This window comes from Oryctolagus cuniculus, chromosome 2 (genome assembly GCF_051225735.1).
Source record: "Oryctolagus cuniculus isolate XC-2025 breed Fujian yellow rabbit chromosome 2, ASM5122573v1, whole genome shotgun sequence".
NCBI classification, from domain to species: Eukaryota; Metazoa; Chordata; class Mammalia; order Lagomorpha; family Leporidae; genus Oryctolagus; species Oryctolagus cuniculus.
The window spans coordinates 3,377,954-3,393,698 of record NC_142868.1 but is presented as its reverse complement, the minus strand read 5'-3'; the positions used below and the strand labels follow the sequence as shown (position 1 = coordinate 3,393,698).

At 52.7% G+C, this 15,745-nt stretch overlaps 1 protein-coding gene across 12 annotated transcripts in view; it reads left to right on the top strand.

Moving 5' to 3' along the window:
• KIAA0232 (KIAA0232 ortholog) overlaps positions 1-15,745 on the top strand; it is an 86,985-nt gene that overhangs the window by 40,721 nt on the left and 30,519 nt on the right. For 11 of the 12 annotated variants that reach the window (XR_016229722.1, XR_016229721.1, XM_089326905.1 and 8 more), the window contains one exon: positions 7,599-7,736. The exons of the other annotated variant lie outside the window; for it this stretch is intronic. Coding sequence is in view for 9 of the 11 variants with exons in the window: in XM_089326905.1 (XP_089183031.1) it covers positions 7,599-7,736 (138 nt within the window). In the remaining 2 variants the exon portion in view is untranslated. The remainder of the gene's footprint in view (positions 1-7,598; positions 7,737-15,745) is intronic. 12 annotated transcript variants of the gene reach the window in all.

Here is a 15,745-nt window from a genome sequence, read left to right as displayed (position 1 = left end):
TGGGCCAGTGGACTTTTAATTTGTACAGGAGACTAAAAAGATAACAGATAAAATAGAAATATTTGGAATCATAGTAAACAGTTCTATTTAAAGCTGATTATTCAGTGTTAGTTAAATGTAGATTAAATAAATTATGACGCATTCACGCAATACGTGAAGCTAGAAAAAACGGAATGAGGGAGAAAGAGCGTGCGTAGTATGCTGCTGTTTGTGTAGTTTTAGCTACAGATTAAAATTTCTTAATTCACCCTAAAACTATAAGGCAAAACCCGTGTACACAAAACTCACAGGGCTGGAAGTCACTCTCACAGCTGACACGGCTTGATCCATGGGTAATACTGAGCTGCCTTGTTGTTTCTCGTTTTGTTGGAAGTTGAACCAAGAATTGAACTCCAGACCGGGCCTTCGGTGTGGCAGTTAAACTCTGCCTAGAGCTCCCACATCTTGTGCCAGTGGACCTGGCTGCGAGTCGTGGCTCCACTCCCGATTCCAGTTTCCTTTTTCTCTTTCTTTCTTTTCTTTCTTTTTTCTTTTTAAAAGATTTTATGGGGCCGGCGCCGTGGCTCACTTGGTTAATCCTCTGCCTGCGGTGCTGGCATCCCGTATGGGCACTGGGTTCTAGTCCCGGTTGCTCCCCTTCCAGTCCAGCTCTCTGCTGTGGCCCGGGAAGGCAGTGGAGGATGGTCCAAGTGCTTGGGCCCTGCACCCGCATGGGAGACTGGGAGGAAGCTCCTGATTCCTGGCTTCGGATCGGTGCAATGCGCCGGCTGTGGTGGCCATCTGGAGGGTGAACCAACAGAGGGAAGACCTTTCTCTCTGTCTCTCTCACTGTCTAACTCTGTCAAATAAAAAAATTAAAAAAAATTTAAAAAAATATTTATTTATTTGAGAGGTAGAGTTAGTTACAGACAGTGAGAGGGAGAGACAGAGAGAGAGGTCTTCCATCTGCTGGTTCACTCCCCAGATGGCCGCAATGGCCGGAGCTGTGCCGATCCAAAGCCGGGAGCCAGATGCCTCTTCCCGGTCTCCCATGCGGTGCAGGGGCCCAAGGACTTGGGCCATCCTCCACTGCTTTCCCAGGCCACAGCAGAGAGCTGGATCTGAAGAGGAGCAGCCGGGACTAGAACCGGCGCCCATATGGGATGCCAGCGCTGCAGGCAGAGGATCAATCTACTGCGCCACGGCGCAGCCCCGATTCCAGTTTTCTGTTCAAGTGGTCGAATCCCTGCCCCAGGGAGGGGCTGGGACTGAGTTTCCAGCTCCTGGCTTCAGTGTGGCTCAGCCCCAGCTGCTGCAGGCTTGGGCAGAGTGAGCAAGTAGAGGAGAGATCCCTGTTCTCTTTGTTTTTTTCTGCCTTTCAAATGAAAGTAATGCAAAATTTTTAAAAAGTGATCCCAGGGCCAGTGTTGTGGTGCTGCAGGTTAAGCCTCCTCCTCTGACACCCACATCCCATATTGGTGCTGGTTTGAGTCCTGGCTGCTCCACCTGTGTGAGAGATTGTGTGTGTGTGTGTATGTGTGCCTGTCTCTCTCTCTCTATATGTGTGTATATGTGTGTGTGTGTATATCACTGTACCTTTCAAATAAAAATAAGTAAATAATTTTGTTTTTAGAAAGTGAAATCTTGGAGCCGGCGTTGTGGCATGGTGGGTTAAGCCACCACCTCTAGTGCCGACACTCCACGTGAGCACTGGCTGCTCCACTTCCCGTCTTACTTTCTGCTGATGTGCCTGGGAAAGCAGCGGAAGGTGGTGCAGGTGCTTGGTACCTGCACCCATGTGGGAGACCCAGAACTGGAATTTTGGGCTCTTGGCTTCGGCCTGGCCAGCCCTGGCCATTGCAGCTGTTTGGGGAGGGAACCAGCAGGTGACTGCCCCCCCAACTCTGATGTTCAAAATAACAAAATTTTTTTTTTTTTTGGACAGGCAGGGTGGACAGTGAGAGAGAGAGAGAGAAAGGTCTTCCTTTGCCGTTGGTTCACCCTCCAATGGCCAGCGCACCACACTGATCCGATGGCAGGAGCCAGGTGCTTCTCCTGGTCTCCCATGGGGTGCAGGGCCCAAGCACCTGGGCCATCCTCCACTGCACTCCCGGGCCACAGCAGAGGGCTGGCCTGGAAGAGGGGCAACCGGGACAGAATCCGGCGCCCCGACCGGGACTAGAACCCGGTGTGCTGGCGCCGCTAGGCGGAGGATTAGCCTAGTGAGCCGTGGCGCCGGCCAAAATAACAAATTTTTTAATGGAATCCCTGTTCCTGACGAGTTTGCCGTGGACATCCTGTCCCAGGCGGAACTGCAGTCCCAGTAGCATTTCGCACCTGGTGCAGAACGTGGCGTTCTCCTCGTCAGCGCCTGCTCACCTGTGCAGGCATGCGCACTTAATTTTCATTTTAAAGTGAAAGGCACATACCAAAAGAACACAACAGAATTCTGTATTCTGTAAATGCCTTCTAAACTGTTAATATGTGCACTGAAACTCATGCCTGTGGACTGATGTTAACATTCAGCAGTATCTCTTCATGTGAAGGTACTTTGAAAGACAAAAATACGTAAGATATTATAAATCAGTATTAACGGGGCAGTTAAGGATGAGAACTGAAACATCCATTTTGGAGAGGAAGATGTCAGTCTTTCTCTAGTCACATATCACGTCTTGCATATAGACGCTCCCGAGTGGGCAGGCACTATGGAATAGCTGGTAAAGCCGTCACCTGTGCCGCCGCTATCCCAGGTGGGTGCTGATTCAAGTCCTGGCTGCTCCACTTCTGTCTGACTCCTGCTAATGCACTTGGGAAAGCAGTGGAGGCTGGCCCACGTGCCTGGGCGCCTGCACCCACGTGTAGGCCTGGATGAAGCTCCTGGCTCCAGTCTGGCCCAGTTCCAAGCGTTGTGGCCATTTGGGGAGTGAACCAGCAGATGGACAGTCTGTCTCCCTCCCTCCCCGCAACTCTGCCCTTCAAATAAAATACTAAGTCTCTTTTAAAAAGGTATGTATTGGGCCGGCGCCGCAGCTCACCGGGTTCTAGTCCCGGTTGGGGCGCCGGATTCTGTCCCGGTTGCCCCTCTTCCAGGCCAGCTCTCTGCTGTGGCCCAGGAGTGCAGTGGAGGATGGCCCAGGTGCTTGGGCCCTGCACCCCATGGGAGACCAGGAGAAGCACCTGGCTCCTGCCATCGGATCAGCGCAGTGCGCCGGCCGCGGCGGCCATTGGAGGGTGAACCAACGGCAAAGGAAGACCTTTCTCTCTGTCTCTCTCTCTCACTGTCCACTCTGCCTGTCAAAAAATAAATAAATAAAAATAAATAAATAAATAAAAAGGTATGTATTTTGGCGATGGGGAATACTTTGAACCCCAATTGTTCTCTCTCCCCTAAAAAGTTCACTCTTCTCATCAGTAGACCTGCATGGAATAAAAATCATACTGAACAATATTTTGAAATTTTTTTTAAAAAGATTTGTTTATTTGAAAGAGTTACACGGAGAAAGAGATGTAGAGAAAGAGGTATTCCCTCTGCTGGTTCACTCCCCAGTTGGCCACAGTAGCTGGAGCTGCACCGATCCAAAGCCAGGAGCTTCTGCAAGGTTTTCCACATGGATAGCAGGGGCCCAAGGACTTGGGCCATCCTCCACTGCTTTCCCAGGCCACAGCAGAGAGCTGGCTGGAAATGGAGCAGCTGGGACTCGAACCAGCGCCCATACGGGATGCCGGCACTGCAGGCAGCAGCTTTACCCGCTACCCCACAGCACCGGCCCCTTGAATTCTTATCAATACAATTATGAAGTGTATTCCCTCCCCGCTCCCGCCCCCCCCACCCAACCTGCTCCCCCTCTGCCCCCGCCCCTCTTCTGTCTCTTATGAAAAGTGCCTACATTGTATCCTTGATGTAACTGCCTCTTGGTCTTAAAGCTTTCACTCTGCAGCCCTCCCAGGTGCTGGGCACTCTGCCTCTGGCCCAGGTCCAGGCTCTGCTTCAGTGGCCCCTCCTTGGCCAGGAGGCCTGTACTTGCCTCCCAGGACTGAGAAGGGAAGGTGTGCCTCTTCACATCCTGGACGCGCTCTGTATGTGTGTGCCAGCGCCGGGGGCTTGTGGTCGTCCGCTCACACTTCCTCCACGCCAGACTGTGCTGAGTGTCCGACGCCACTCCGAAGGCACTTGCACTTACGTGGTTTCTGGGTGAATGGGTGAACCTGTGTCCGTGCTTAACCAGGTCAGACAGGAGGCGGGGACTGCCCGATCCTCTGTGCCGGGGTAAGAGCTGCTGGGCCTCTCCGCGTTTTGTCATGGACTCTGCGTTTAGACAGAACCTTCTGTGACATACAGCAGCATGGCCCAGTGTCGGCACACACACACCTAAGAATCTCGTATCCGGCATCTGCTCGCCAGGAGACAGGCTCTCCGTGAGCGCTTAGCTGCGTTTCTTCTCGGGGCTTTTCTTCCTTTACTTAAGAGCTCTCTGCCTCTTTCATCTGGATGTCTTAATTGGCCTCTTCATCACTAGGCCAAATGCCTGCCTCTGCAGACTCTTTTTTTTTTTTTTTAATTCATTTATTTATTTGAAAGGCAGGGTTACAGAGAGGCAGAGGCAGAGAGAGAGGTCTTCCATCTGCTGGTCCATTCCTCAGATGGCCGTAACAGCCAGAGCTGTGTGGATCCAAAGCCAAGAGCCAGGAGCTTCTCCTGGTCTCCCATGGGGTGCAGGGCCCCAAGCACTTGGGCCATCCTCCACTGCTTTCCCAGGCCACAGCAGAGAGCTGGCCTGGAAGAGGGGCAGCCGGGAGTCTAAGTACACACCCGTGTGGGATGCCGGCATTGCAGGCGGCAGCTTTACCCGTACGCCACAGTGCCAGCCCCTCTGCAAACTTCTTAATGTCCACTTACGGGGGTGTGTGTTTAGCCAGAAATGAGGTCATTCTTTTATAAACTGCTACTTTTACATACCGTGTATAGCTTTCCATGACGATAAATGACCTTCATAATTTCTTCTTAATGGCTATAGTATCTGTTGCCCGATGGGCCGTGACTGGTTTGCGCAGGTTCTCTGTGCTGACGTTTGGTTCTCTGCGCGTGTGATCAGCATCACTATGGCTAGGTGTTTCCCTAAGACACACTCACAGAAGTAGAATTACGGGGTCATGGCTGTGTGCGTGTTGAAGCTGTGTGGCCCGTGTGTCTGTGTGTGTGACACGTGTTTATTGGGATGTTGGGTGTGTTGTGTGCTGAGCTGTGGGGCAGCTTCCTGGGAGCCGCTTGCACAGGTCAGCGCGCAGAGTCAGGCCCAGCAGCCCTGCGTTCAGTAACCTACAAGTAGATTCTCTGCAGTCTGAACAGTGGGAAACTGACGTGTTTCTTTGCCTTCAAGAAGCTTTGAGTCTGCATTGTTAGGGTTGTGGCCTGTGCTCCGTTACAGGAGAAGCCTGCTCCATCTGCGGAGGGGGCGTGATAAGAATGTCGTCCAGGAAGCGTGCTCAGTGAATGGCGCGTGTCAGTAGCTCTCATTCGGAAAGAGCACGTTCCTCCGAAGGGGAAAGTGATTCCACTCGGGCTCATGAGCTCTGGAAACGTGCCCAAGTGATGAGTTATTTATTTGAAAGAGTTACAGAGAGAGACACACAGAGATAGATCTTCCATCTGCTGGTTCCCTCCCCTAATGGCCGCACCAGCCGAGGCTGGGCCAGGCTGAAGCCAGGATTCAGGAGCTTCTTCCAGGCCTCCCATGTGGGTGCAGGGGCCCAAGCACGTGGGCCATCTTCCACTGCTTTTCCAGGTGCGTTAACAGGGAGCTAGATTGGAAGAGGCGTAGCCGGGACTAGAACTGGTGCCCAGATTGGATGCTGGCCTCAGAGGCAGCAGCTTAACCCTGTAGACCACAATGCTGGCCCCATGCTCAAGTAATTAAGTAAAATGTACGCTCACGAGGGAGGGATCTTTCATTTTGATGAAGTAATTTTTATGTATTGGATCAAAGTAAAAATTGTATCATATTTGATCATACTAGATTTTTGGAAGCTACTGTTTTACTTGTTCTCCTTTATTCAGTCCATCACTCATTTATATCTTTCCTGAGGGCCTACTGTTGGCCAGATGTTCTAAGTGGCTTTTTAATTTTGTTCTTTCTGCCCTTTCTAATCTTTTCCCCCCTTATTGCCACTGGTTTTAATCATTTATCAAATGAAAGGCTTAGGAGGCCAAACAAAGTAGCAAAGCAACTAGAAAGTAGCAGGCTTGAGAAACAGCCAAGTAAATCTGCACTTAGAACATCACAGGGCCGGGCCGGCGCCGTGGCTCACTAGGCTAATCCTCCGCCTGCAGCGCCGGCACACCAGGTTCTAGTCCTGGTCGGGGCTCCGGATTCTGTCCCGGTTGCCCCTCTTCCAGGCCAGCTCTCTGCTGTGGCCAGGGAGTGCAGTGGAGGATGGCCCAGGTCTTTGGGCCCTGCACCCCATGGAAGACCAGGAGAAGCACCTGGCTCCTGCCTTCGGATCAGAGCGGTGCGCTGGCCACGGAGGGTGAACCAACGGCAAAGGAAGACCTTTCTCTCTGTCTCTCTCTCTCTCACTGTCCACTCTGCCTGTCAAAAAAAAAAAAAAAAAAAAAAAAAATCCCAGGGCCGGGGTCAGTCTCTGCTGCCTGCCAGTGGCCTGGGAAACGCAGTGGGAGATGGCCCAAGAGACCCAGATGCAGCTCAGCAGCTCTGGCCACTGTGGCCATCTGGAAAGTGGACCAGCAAACAGAAGCTCTGTCTCTCCCTTTCTCTGCAACTTTTTCAAATAATATCATAGAGCCAAAGAATTTGCAGTAATGTTGGTAATGTTTACAATATAACAGTGAGGTCAGATACAAAATTGAATAGTGTGAATTCACTTTTTTTTTTTTCTTAAGATTTATTTATTTATTTGAGAGGCAGAGAGAGAGGGAGGTCTTTCATCTGCTGTTCACTCCCCAAATGGCCACAATGGCCGGAGCTGGGCTGGGCCATCTTCCACTGCTTTCCCAGGCCATAGCAGAGAGCTGGATCGGAAGTGGAGCAGCCGGGACTAGAACCAGCACCCACATGGGATGCTGGCACTGCAGGCTGTGGCTTTACCCACTACACCACAGCGCTGGTCACTCACATATGTTTTTAAAAAGTGTAGAGAAAAAACTGAGTAAAGCACATTAAATTGCTATTTTCACTGAGCAGTAGGATCATGGGTGAGTGTTTTCCCTTCTATTTTGAATTTCCTTCAGATTTTTACTATGGACATATATAATTGGGGAAAAATAATGTCCTTTCAAAATATTTTATGTTTCCCTCCAAAAAAGTAGGGCTTGAACCATTTAACTATAAGAATGTTAAAGTCTGGTAATAACATGGGCATAACTTAGCATTTATGCTGAAATTCAGTTTTTATGCACGTACAAATGTCTGAGCAGGTCGCTGGCTAGCACTTTGGGTAACGGGCAGCAGCCAGATGAGTTCTGCTCAAGTGTGGGTGGGCAGTGTGCTGTGGTCTCTCGGTGGGGTGCGCCATGCTGTGCACGGTGTGCGTGTGTGAGGAGAGCGGCAGGGTGCTGCCCGGGACTTGGTGCTGAGCGTCCGGCCTGTGCGATCTTGTTGTAGGAGAGTGACACCTTCCTGGGCTGGGAGAAAGGAGCCTACAGGAAGTGGGGAAAGAGCAAGAGAAAGTGTCCCGATCTGACTCTGGAGGAGATGAAGAAGCAGGCGGCTGTCCAGTGTCTTCGGTCTGCTTCTGACGAAGTAAGTTCTGGTTTTATTTCTTACACTTAAGAGGAAAAAGGCCAAAAAAGGTCGCTATCTTACCAGCATCACGTGACCGGTATTATTTTCCCCTTTTGGCATTTTCCATATATCTTAAGTTTTATGAAATGCGCCTTTGCGTGTGCTACTCTAATTAGAATATATACAGAATTTTATAGCCTTTTTTCAGTTTAACTTAGATATTTATTCCTGCTATTATTATTGTCTTTATTCTTTTCAGTGGCTAAATTGTTACATTTTATCAAGTACTTTTTAACAGTAGTAGAATACTTTTGTTATTACTGGTTATTTGGTTTGCTTTTGTCACACTGTTGAGGATATTTTATGTGTGTGTTTTCTCCCCGCCATGGTCAGTGTTATTTCTTCTGGATTTAGTCCTGGGGTAGACAGCAATTCTAACCCTTCAAGAGCACTATCTGTGTTCATATCTCAGGATTTTTTGTTTGCTTGGGGTTTTTTTAGAAACTACTACAAGATTATTTGTCTTCTAAGATTTCTAAAATTTATTTGTTTGATAGTCAGAGTTACAGAGAGGGGCACACACATGCACACACACACGCACACGCAGATCTTCCATCTCCTGGCTCACTCCCCACGTGGCTGCAATGGCCAGGGCTGGGCCAGACAGAAGCCAGGAGCAGGAGCTTCTTCCGGATCTCCTGTGTGGGTGCAGGGGCCCGAGCTCTTGGACTGTATTTTGCTGCTTTCCCAGACCATTAGCAGGGAGCTGGACCAGAAGAGGAGCAGTACCCGTGTTGGATGCCGGCGTCGCCGGTGGCGGTTTCCCCTGCTACACACAGTGCTGGCCCCGGTTTCTTGTTTTTCAACACTTCATGTAAAATATTTCTGATGTCTTTGAGTGTGGGGAGCAGCTCGGACTAGACTAAGTTACTGGAATTAGGACTTATTCTGTGCATCTGCTCTCCCACAATATGGCGCTGGGAGAGGAGAAAACAGCTTTTACGCAGCTGCCTCCAGTTCAGCCAATAAACTGTAGGACTTGCTCCTGATTGGAGGAGAGCAGCGTACTCGGCGTGTGGGCAGCCGAGTTAGGATTGGCGGAGGAGGACTATAAAGGAGGAGAGAGACGGCATGCACCAGGAACATCTAAGAGGAACATCTAAGGGGAACACCTGTGCAGCCCCCGAGAGAGCCGGCCGGCGGTGTGCCGCTCCCCTGCGGAAGTGGGGAATGTGGCCAGGGGGAACCGCCCTTCCACGGAGGTGGAAGGGACAGTAGCCAACCCGGGAAGAACCAGCAGCAAACCCGGGAAGGGCCGAGCAGACCAAAGAACAGCGCAGGGTCCTGTGTCGTTCCTCCACGAAGAGGGGGAGCGACATAATGGTGCCGTGACTCGGATATGAAGCCTAGGCAGGGTTTAGTGTCATTCCTCCACGAAGAGGGGGAGCGACATAATGGTGCCGTGACTCGGATAGGAAACTTAGGAGGGATAGGAAACCTAGGACGGATATGAAACTTAGGAGGGAAGAAGCGGGAAGAAATGGGAAAATATCGGAGAGAGAGATTAGCAAACAGCCTAGGGAAAAGCCGGACGAAAAAAGGTGCCGGAAGAAGCTATTGAAAGCCTAGGCATAGACTCAGATACGGACTACGGGGGGAAGCTGGGAGAAATCTCTAAGGTCGAAAGCGAAAGTGAAAGCTAGAACAAACAGACTCGGATGCGGACTGTGGGGAGAGGCCAGGAGAAATGAGGGAGGAGTATTGTTGGAGGAAAGCTTGGGGAAACATACCGGGTAGAGAAAAATGTTAGGGAAATTGAAGCTGCGGGGGGCAGGCCGAGGCGGAGACGAAAGCCACTTTGGGATTCTCAAGTTAGCCCGGGAATAGGGGGCGAAAAGTTGAAACCAGAAGCGGAAACGTAAGCCAGATTGGGATCCGTCTGATTAGCCCGGGGAGCAAAGGACGGGAAGCCAGATCGTGGGGCGGAGACGTGAGCTGGGTTGAATTCGCCAGGTTAGCCCGGGGAACTTGGATTGAATGCTAGTGGCGGAGACGCAAGCTACGCTGTGTGACTCGCGGAAGCCGCCGCGTGCAGAGAGAGCACGGGGCGTGAATAGATAGGGAACGCGGGGCTGGCGCGAGGCCGTGGTTCGGACGCGAAGGGGCGTGGAGACCGCGGAGTGTGCGCGCGAAGCCGAGCCGCGCAGAGCCGGGAGCCCGCCGGCGGGGCGAGGCGCCGGGAAGCCGCGCGGAGCTGTGAAGCTGCCGCGGAGCGGGCGCCGGGAAGCCGCGGGGATAAGAGAAGCAGAAGTTTAGAAGTAAAATGAGAGAAATAGGAATGCTGGTAGATAAAAGTAAAATAGGAGAAATAGGAATGCCCGGAGATAGAGAAAGAGAGAAATAGAAAGGCCTCCCCACAATACTGCAATGAGAAGGCTTGGATTCGGTCTGCCTGATTAGGAAGGCGGTGAGCACCTGCGGGCGGCTAGCAGCTTATGCGCCGCAGGTCACCGAAGACAGGCACAAATTAACATCAATAAGGCCTCCCCACAACACAGCAATGAGAGAGCTTGGATTCGGTCTGCCTGATTAGTAAGGCGGTAAGCACCAGCAGGCAGCTCGACCAGAGTATGAGCTGCAGGTCACCGAAGATAGGCACGAATCAACACCAATAAGTCACCCCACAACATGGCAATGAGAGAGCTTGGATTCGGTCTGCCTGATTAAGGCGGTAAGCACCAGCAGGCGGCTCGACCAGAGTATGAGCCGCAGGTCACCGAAGACAGGCACGCATCAGCGCCTAAAAACCTCCTTACAACATGGCGAAGAGAGGACCCGGATTCGGTTTGCTTGATTGATAGGACTTGTAAGAACCTGTGGCAACTCTAGCAAGCAGAGCAGAGTGTGTGCCGCGGGGCACCGAAGACAGGCGCGTATCAACGCCAAAAATAAAAAGAAAGGGGGATCTGTGGGGAGCAGCTCGGACTAGACTAAGTTACTGGAATTAGGACTTATTCTGTGCATCTGCTCTCCCACAATATGGCGCTGGGAGAGGAGAAAACAGCTTTTACGCAGCTGCCTCCAGTTCAGCCAATAAACTGTAGGACTTGCTCCTGATTGGAGGAGAGCAGCGTACTCGGCGTGTGGGCAGCCGAGTTAGGATTGGCAGAGGAGGACTATAAAGGAGGAGAGAGACGGCATGCACCAGGAACATCTAAGAGGAACATCTAAGGGGAACACCTGTGCAGCCCCCGAGAGAGCCGGCCGGCGGTGTGCCGCTCCCCTGCGGAAGTGGGGAATGTGGCCAGGGGGAACCGCCCTTCCACGGAGGTGGAAGGGACAGTAGCCAACCCGGGAAGAACCAGCAGCAAACCCGGGAAGGGCCGAGCAGACCAAAGAACAGCGCAGGGTCCTGTGTCGTTCCTCCACGAAGAGGGGGAGCGACAATAATGGTGCCGTGACTCGGATATGAAGCCTAGGCAGGGTTTAGTGTCGTTCCTCCACGAAGAGGGGGAGCGACATTTGAGCTCCTGAAATTACGGAATAATTGTAGAACAGGATAATCTGTTTAAATTAATACTATAAATTCTTACTTGCTTTGGCCACGCTGTTGGGGGCAGTGTGGTCCAGCCTCCAGAAACTGCTCCTTGCTCCGCTGGAACCGAATGTCTGACGCTGGGCTAACCAGCCTGGCTCCGTTGGGTAATCAGCAGGAGTTTCTGTCTGGCTACTGCCTGCCATGTATGCTTTTTTTTTTTTTTTTCTTCGACAGGCAGAGTGGACAGTGAGAGAGAGAGAGAGAGAGAGAGAAAGGTCTTCCCTCCGTTGGTTCACCCCTCAATGGCCGCTGTGGCCAGCGCGCTGTGGCCGGTGCACCACGGTGATCCGAATCCTGGAGCCAGGTGCTTCTGGTCTCCCATGGGGTGCAGGGCCCAAGCACTTGGGCCATCCTCCACTGCACTCCCGGGCCACAGCAGAGGGCTGGCCTGGAAGAGGGGCAACTGGGACAGAATCCAGCGCCCTGACCGGGACTAGAACCCGGTGTGCCGGCGCCGCAAGGCGGAGGATTAGCCGAGTGAGCCGCGGCGCCAGCCGCTGTGTATGCTTCTTAACACCTGGTGGGTGTTTCCCACTTTGGTGTTCTCACCCAGCTCCGCATTCTCTGTGGGAGTCAGGGTGCTGGCCTGCGTCCTCGCGGTCCTGTGTGTGTACTGGGGTGGTGCGGCCTCCCGTCCCGAGCTGTCGTTGTGCATCGGGCTGTCTTACCGTGAGCAAGGCCTGAGTGACCGGTCTTTCTCCTGGTCCCTGGGCGCCCAGCGCGTGGAAGTGCTGAGTTTTCCGGAACCGGATGTCCCTTCCTCGAGCGCACCCTGCTCTCCCCATCCTCCTCTTCCCAGTCGTGTCCTTCTCCTCTACTCTCTTGGTTTTTTTTTTTAACTTCTGAATTTCATGAAGCTACTGCTTCATACTCTCTGGGATAGAAATTTGAAAGCTACCACACGTGTCTTTTGGGGACCATTGGATTACAACAAATAACATAATTCACCTAGTGTAAGGAATAGTAAAATACACACAAATGCAGGCCGGCGCCGCGGCTCACTAGGCTAATCCTCCACCTTGTGGCGCCGGCACACCAGGTTCTAGTCCCAGTCAGGGCGCTGGTCCTGTCCCGGTTGCCCCTCTTCCAGGCCAGCTCTCTGCTGTGGCCCGGGAGTGCAGTGGAGGATGGCCCAAGTGCTTGGGCCCTGCACCCCATGGGAGACCAGGAGAAGCACCTGGCTCCTGGCTTCGGATCAGCGCGGTGCGCCGTCTGCAGCGGCCATTGGAGGGTGAACCAACGTAAAAGGAAGACCTTTCTCTCTCTCTCTCTCTCTCTCTCTCTCACTGTCCACTCTGCCTGTCAAAAAAAATATCTATATACACATAAAGGGGGCTGGTGTTATAGTGCAGCTGGTTCGGCCCCCATGTGAGTGCCAGTTAAAGTCCCGGCTGCCCCACTTCCCATCCGGATCCCTGCTAACACGCCTGGGAAAGCAGCAGAAGATGGCCCAAGTGCTTGGGCTGCTGCCACCCACCTGGGAGACCCAGATGGAGTTCCAGGCTCCTGGCTCTGGCCTGGCCCGGCCACAGCTGTTGCAGCCATTTGGGGAGTGAACCAGCAGATGGAAGAGTCTGTCTGTCTCTCTCCCCCTCTCCCTCACTCTGCCTTTCAAATAAACCTTTAACACACATACACACACACACACACACACACGCACAGTTTACAGTGCTGGACGTGCTCCAGCCCCAGGAAGGATCTGAACTGGAACTACTGTGGTCGGCAGACAGACCCACAGTTTCACTGGCGTCTTCCCCGTCTCTGATTCTGGCTTTCTCTGCTGTCGCACCTGCAGAGTGAAGAATGGCTGTTCATCCCCACCCCGCCGTGGCTGCAGCCTGGTATCTAGCGCTACTGAGCTGCAGAGAGTCTGGCTGGCTGGGTGGGGCCGGGGTGCCGGGAGGTCAGTCTGCAGCAGTTGTCGGAGGGAAGGGTGAGGCCAGCTAGTTACCCAGAAGGGCTGCCCTCAGGGCTCAGGGCACCGGAGGCCGAGGGGGGCCCTGTGGAGCTCTGAAGGAGCGCAGGGTGCTGCACACGAGCAGGTCAGCTGCATTCTTGGAGCAGAATACAAAGAAGCTGCCTGGCCGTGGTTGGAGGCGCCTTGGAGTGGGTGCTGCGGCTCCGGTCGGGGAGGGCCTCACTTCTCCCGCGGCCGGTTCCCGAGAAGCGACTCGCGCCTCCCACCCCCAGTTGGGCCGTGCGAGCAGCCGCCCCGGCTGAAATCGGCTGTGAGAGGACGAGGGCGACAGGGGCCGTGCAGCAGGAACGTGGGGCTGCACAGCCGTCCCGCGCACACATGCACGCACGTGTGTGTGTGAGGGCAGTGGCTTGCAGGGGTCTCCTTAGGTTGTTGCTTTGGCAAAAAAGACTTTCCTTTGCCTGGCTGTATTCCATAGGCAGGTGTTGTTTGTTTTGTTTTGTTTTTTAAGTATTTATTCATATGGATGGCAGAGTTAACAGAAAAGTTGAGACGCACAGAGAGACACTGATCTTCCATCTGCTGGTTCACTACCCAGATAGCCGCAACAGCCAGGGCTGGGCCAGGCTGAAGCCAGGAGCTCCATCCAGGCCTCCCACATGGGTGGTGGGGGCACAGCACCTGGGCCATCTTCCACTGCTCTCCCAGGCGCATTAGCAGGGAGCTGGATCGGAAGTGGTGGGACTCAGACTGGTGCCAGTGTTGTAGGTGGCAAGTTCACCCACTGTGCCACGGTGCCAGCCCTGGGATTTTAAATTCCAGCCCCAATAAAGTGTGTTTATTCTAGTTTGCTCTTTCTTCTTTGTTTTATGAAAAATTGTTGCATTGTATTTTCTTAATGGTTTTGTTTTCAGTGCTGTCCACTTAAAATCAATTGAGGTAGGCAGTCAGTGATGACTTACGGAGTAATGAAGAGAAAGCCCTCCGTCCCAGGTCCCTCCTCCAGGCGTGTGCACGCGTTTCTGTCCCAGGTGGAGGACTTGTGGGTCCTTTCCTGGTGACCTGCCTCTCCATTCCTCCCCAGGGGCCCCAAGGTACCCTTATTTGGTATTTATGGTTCCTATTTGTATTTTTATCTTTATCTTTCTTTTTGTATTTTATTAAATATTGTTTGAAGGTATACACAAGTATGTAGCATTATTTTGCATGTTCTTAAACTTCTTATAAATGGGACCACACTATATATTTTTTTTTTTTTTGACAGGTATAGTTAGAAAGAGTGAGAGAGAGGCTGGCGCCGCGGCTCACTAGGCTAATCCTCCGCCTTGTGGCGCCGGCACACCGGGTTCTAGTCCCGGTTGGGGCGCCGGATTCTGTCCCGGTTGCCCCTCTTCCAGGCCAGCCCTCTGCTGTGGCCAGGGAGTGCAGTGGAGGATGGCCCAGGTGCTTGGGCCCTGCACCCCATGGGAGACCAGGAGAAGCACCTGGCTCCTGCCTTTGGATCAGCGTGGTGCGCTGGCCGCAGCGCGCCGGCCGTGGCGGCCATTGGAGGGTGAACCAATGGCAAAGGAAGACCTTTCTCTCTGTCTCTCTCTCTCACTGTCCACTCTGCCTGTCAAAAAAAAAAAAAAAAAAAGTGAGACAGAGAGAAAGGTCTTCCTTTGCCGTTGGTTCACCTCCCAAATAGCCGCCACGGCTGGAACCGAAGCCAGGAGCCAGGTGCTTCCTCCTGGTCTCCCATGCGGGTGAAGGGGCCCAAGCACTTGGGCCATCCTCCACTGCCTTCCTGGGCCACAGCAGAGAGCTGGACTGGAAGAGGAGCAGCCGGGACTAGAACCCGGTGCCCATGTAGGATGCCGGTGCCGCAGGCGGAGGATTAACCTAGTGAGCTGTGGTGCTGGCCCCCATACTATATATCTTTTGAAACTTCATTCTTTCAAAAATTTGTGTTGGGGCTAGTGTTGTGCCTTCGCTGGTAAAGCTACCACGTACACTACTGGCATCCCATATGGATGCCAGTTCACATCCCAGCTGCTCCACTGCACTCCAGTTCCTGTTAACGGCCTGGGAAGACAGTGGAAGATGGCCTAAGTGCTTGGGCTCCTGCACCCGTATGAGAGACCCTGATAAAACTCCTGGCTCCGGCCTGGCCCAGCTCTGGCCACTGTGGCCATCTGGGGAGTGACCCAGCCGACGGGAGGTCTCTCTTCCTCTATGACTTTCAAATAAGTAAACAAATCTTTAAAAAAATTTTGGGTTAATCACATTTTTTAAAAAGATTTACTTATTTATTTGAGAGATAGAGTTACAGACAGAAAGAAGGAGAGACAGGAGGGGTCTTCCATCCACTGCTTCAGTCCCCAGATGGCTGCAATGGCCGGAGCTGTGCTCATCTGAAGCCAGGAGCTTCTTTCAGGTCTCCCATGTGCGTGCAGGAACCCAGGGACTTGGGGCCAACTTCTGCTGCTTTCCCCAGCCATGGTGGGGAGCTGGCTAGGGAGTGGAGCAGCC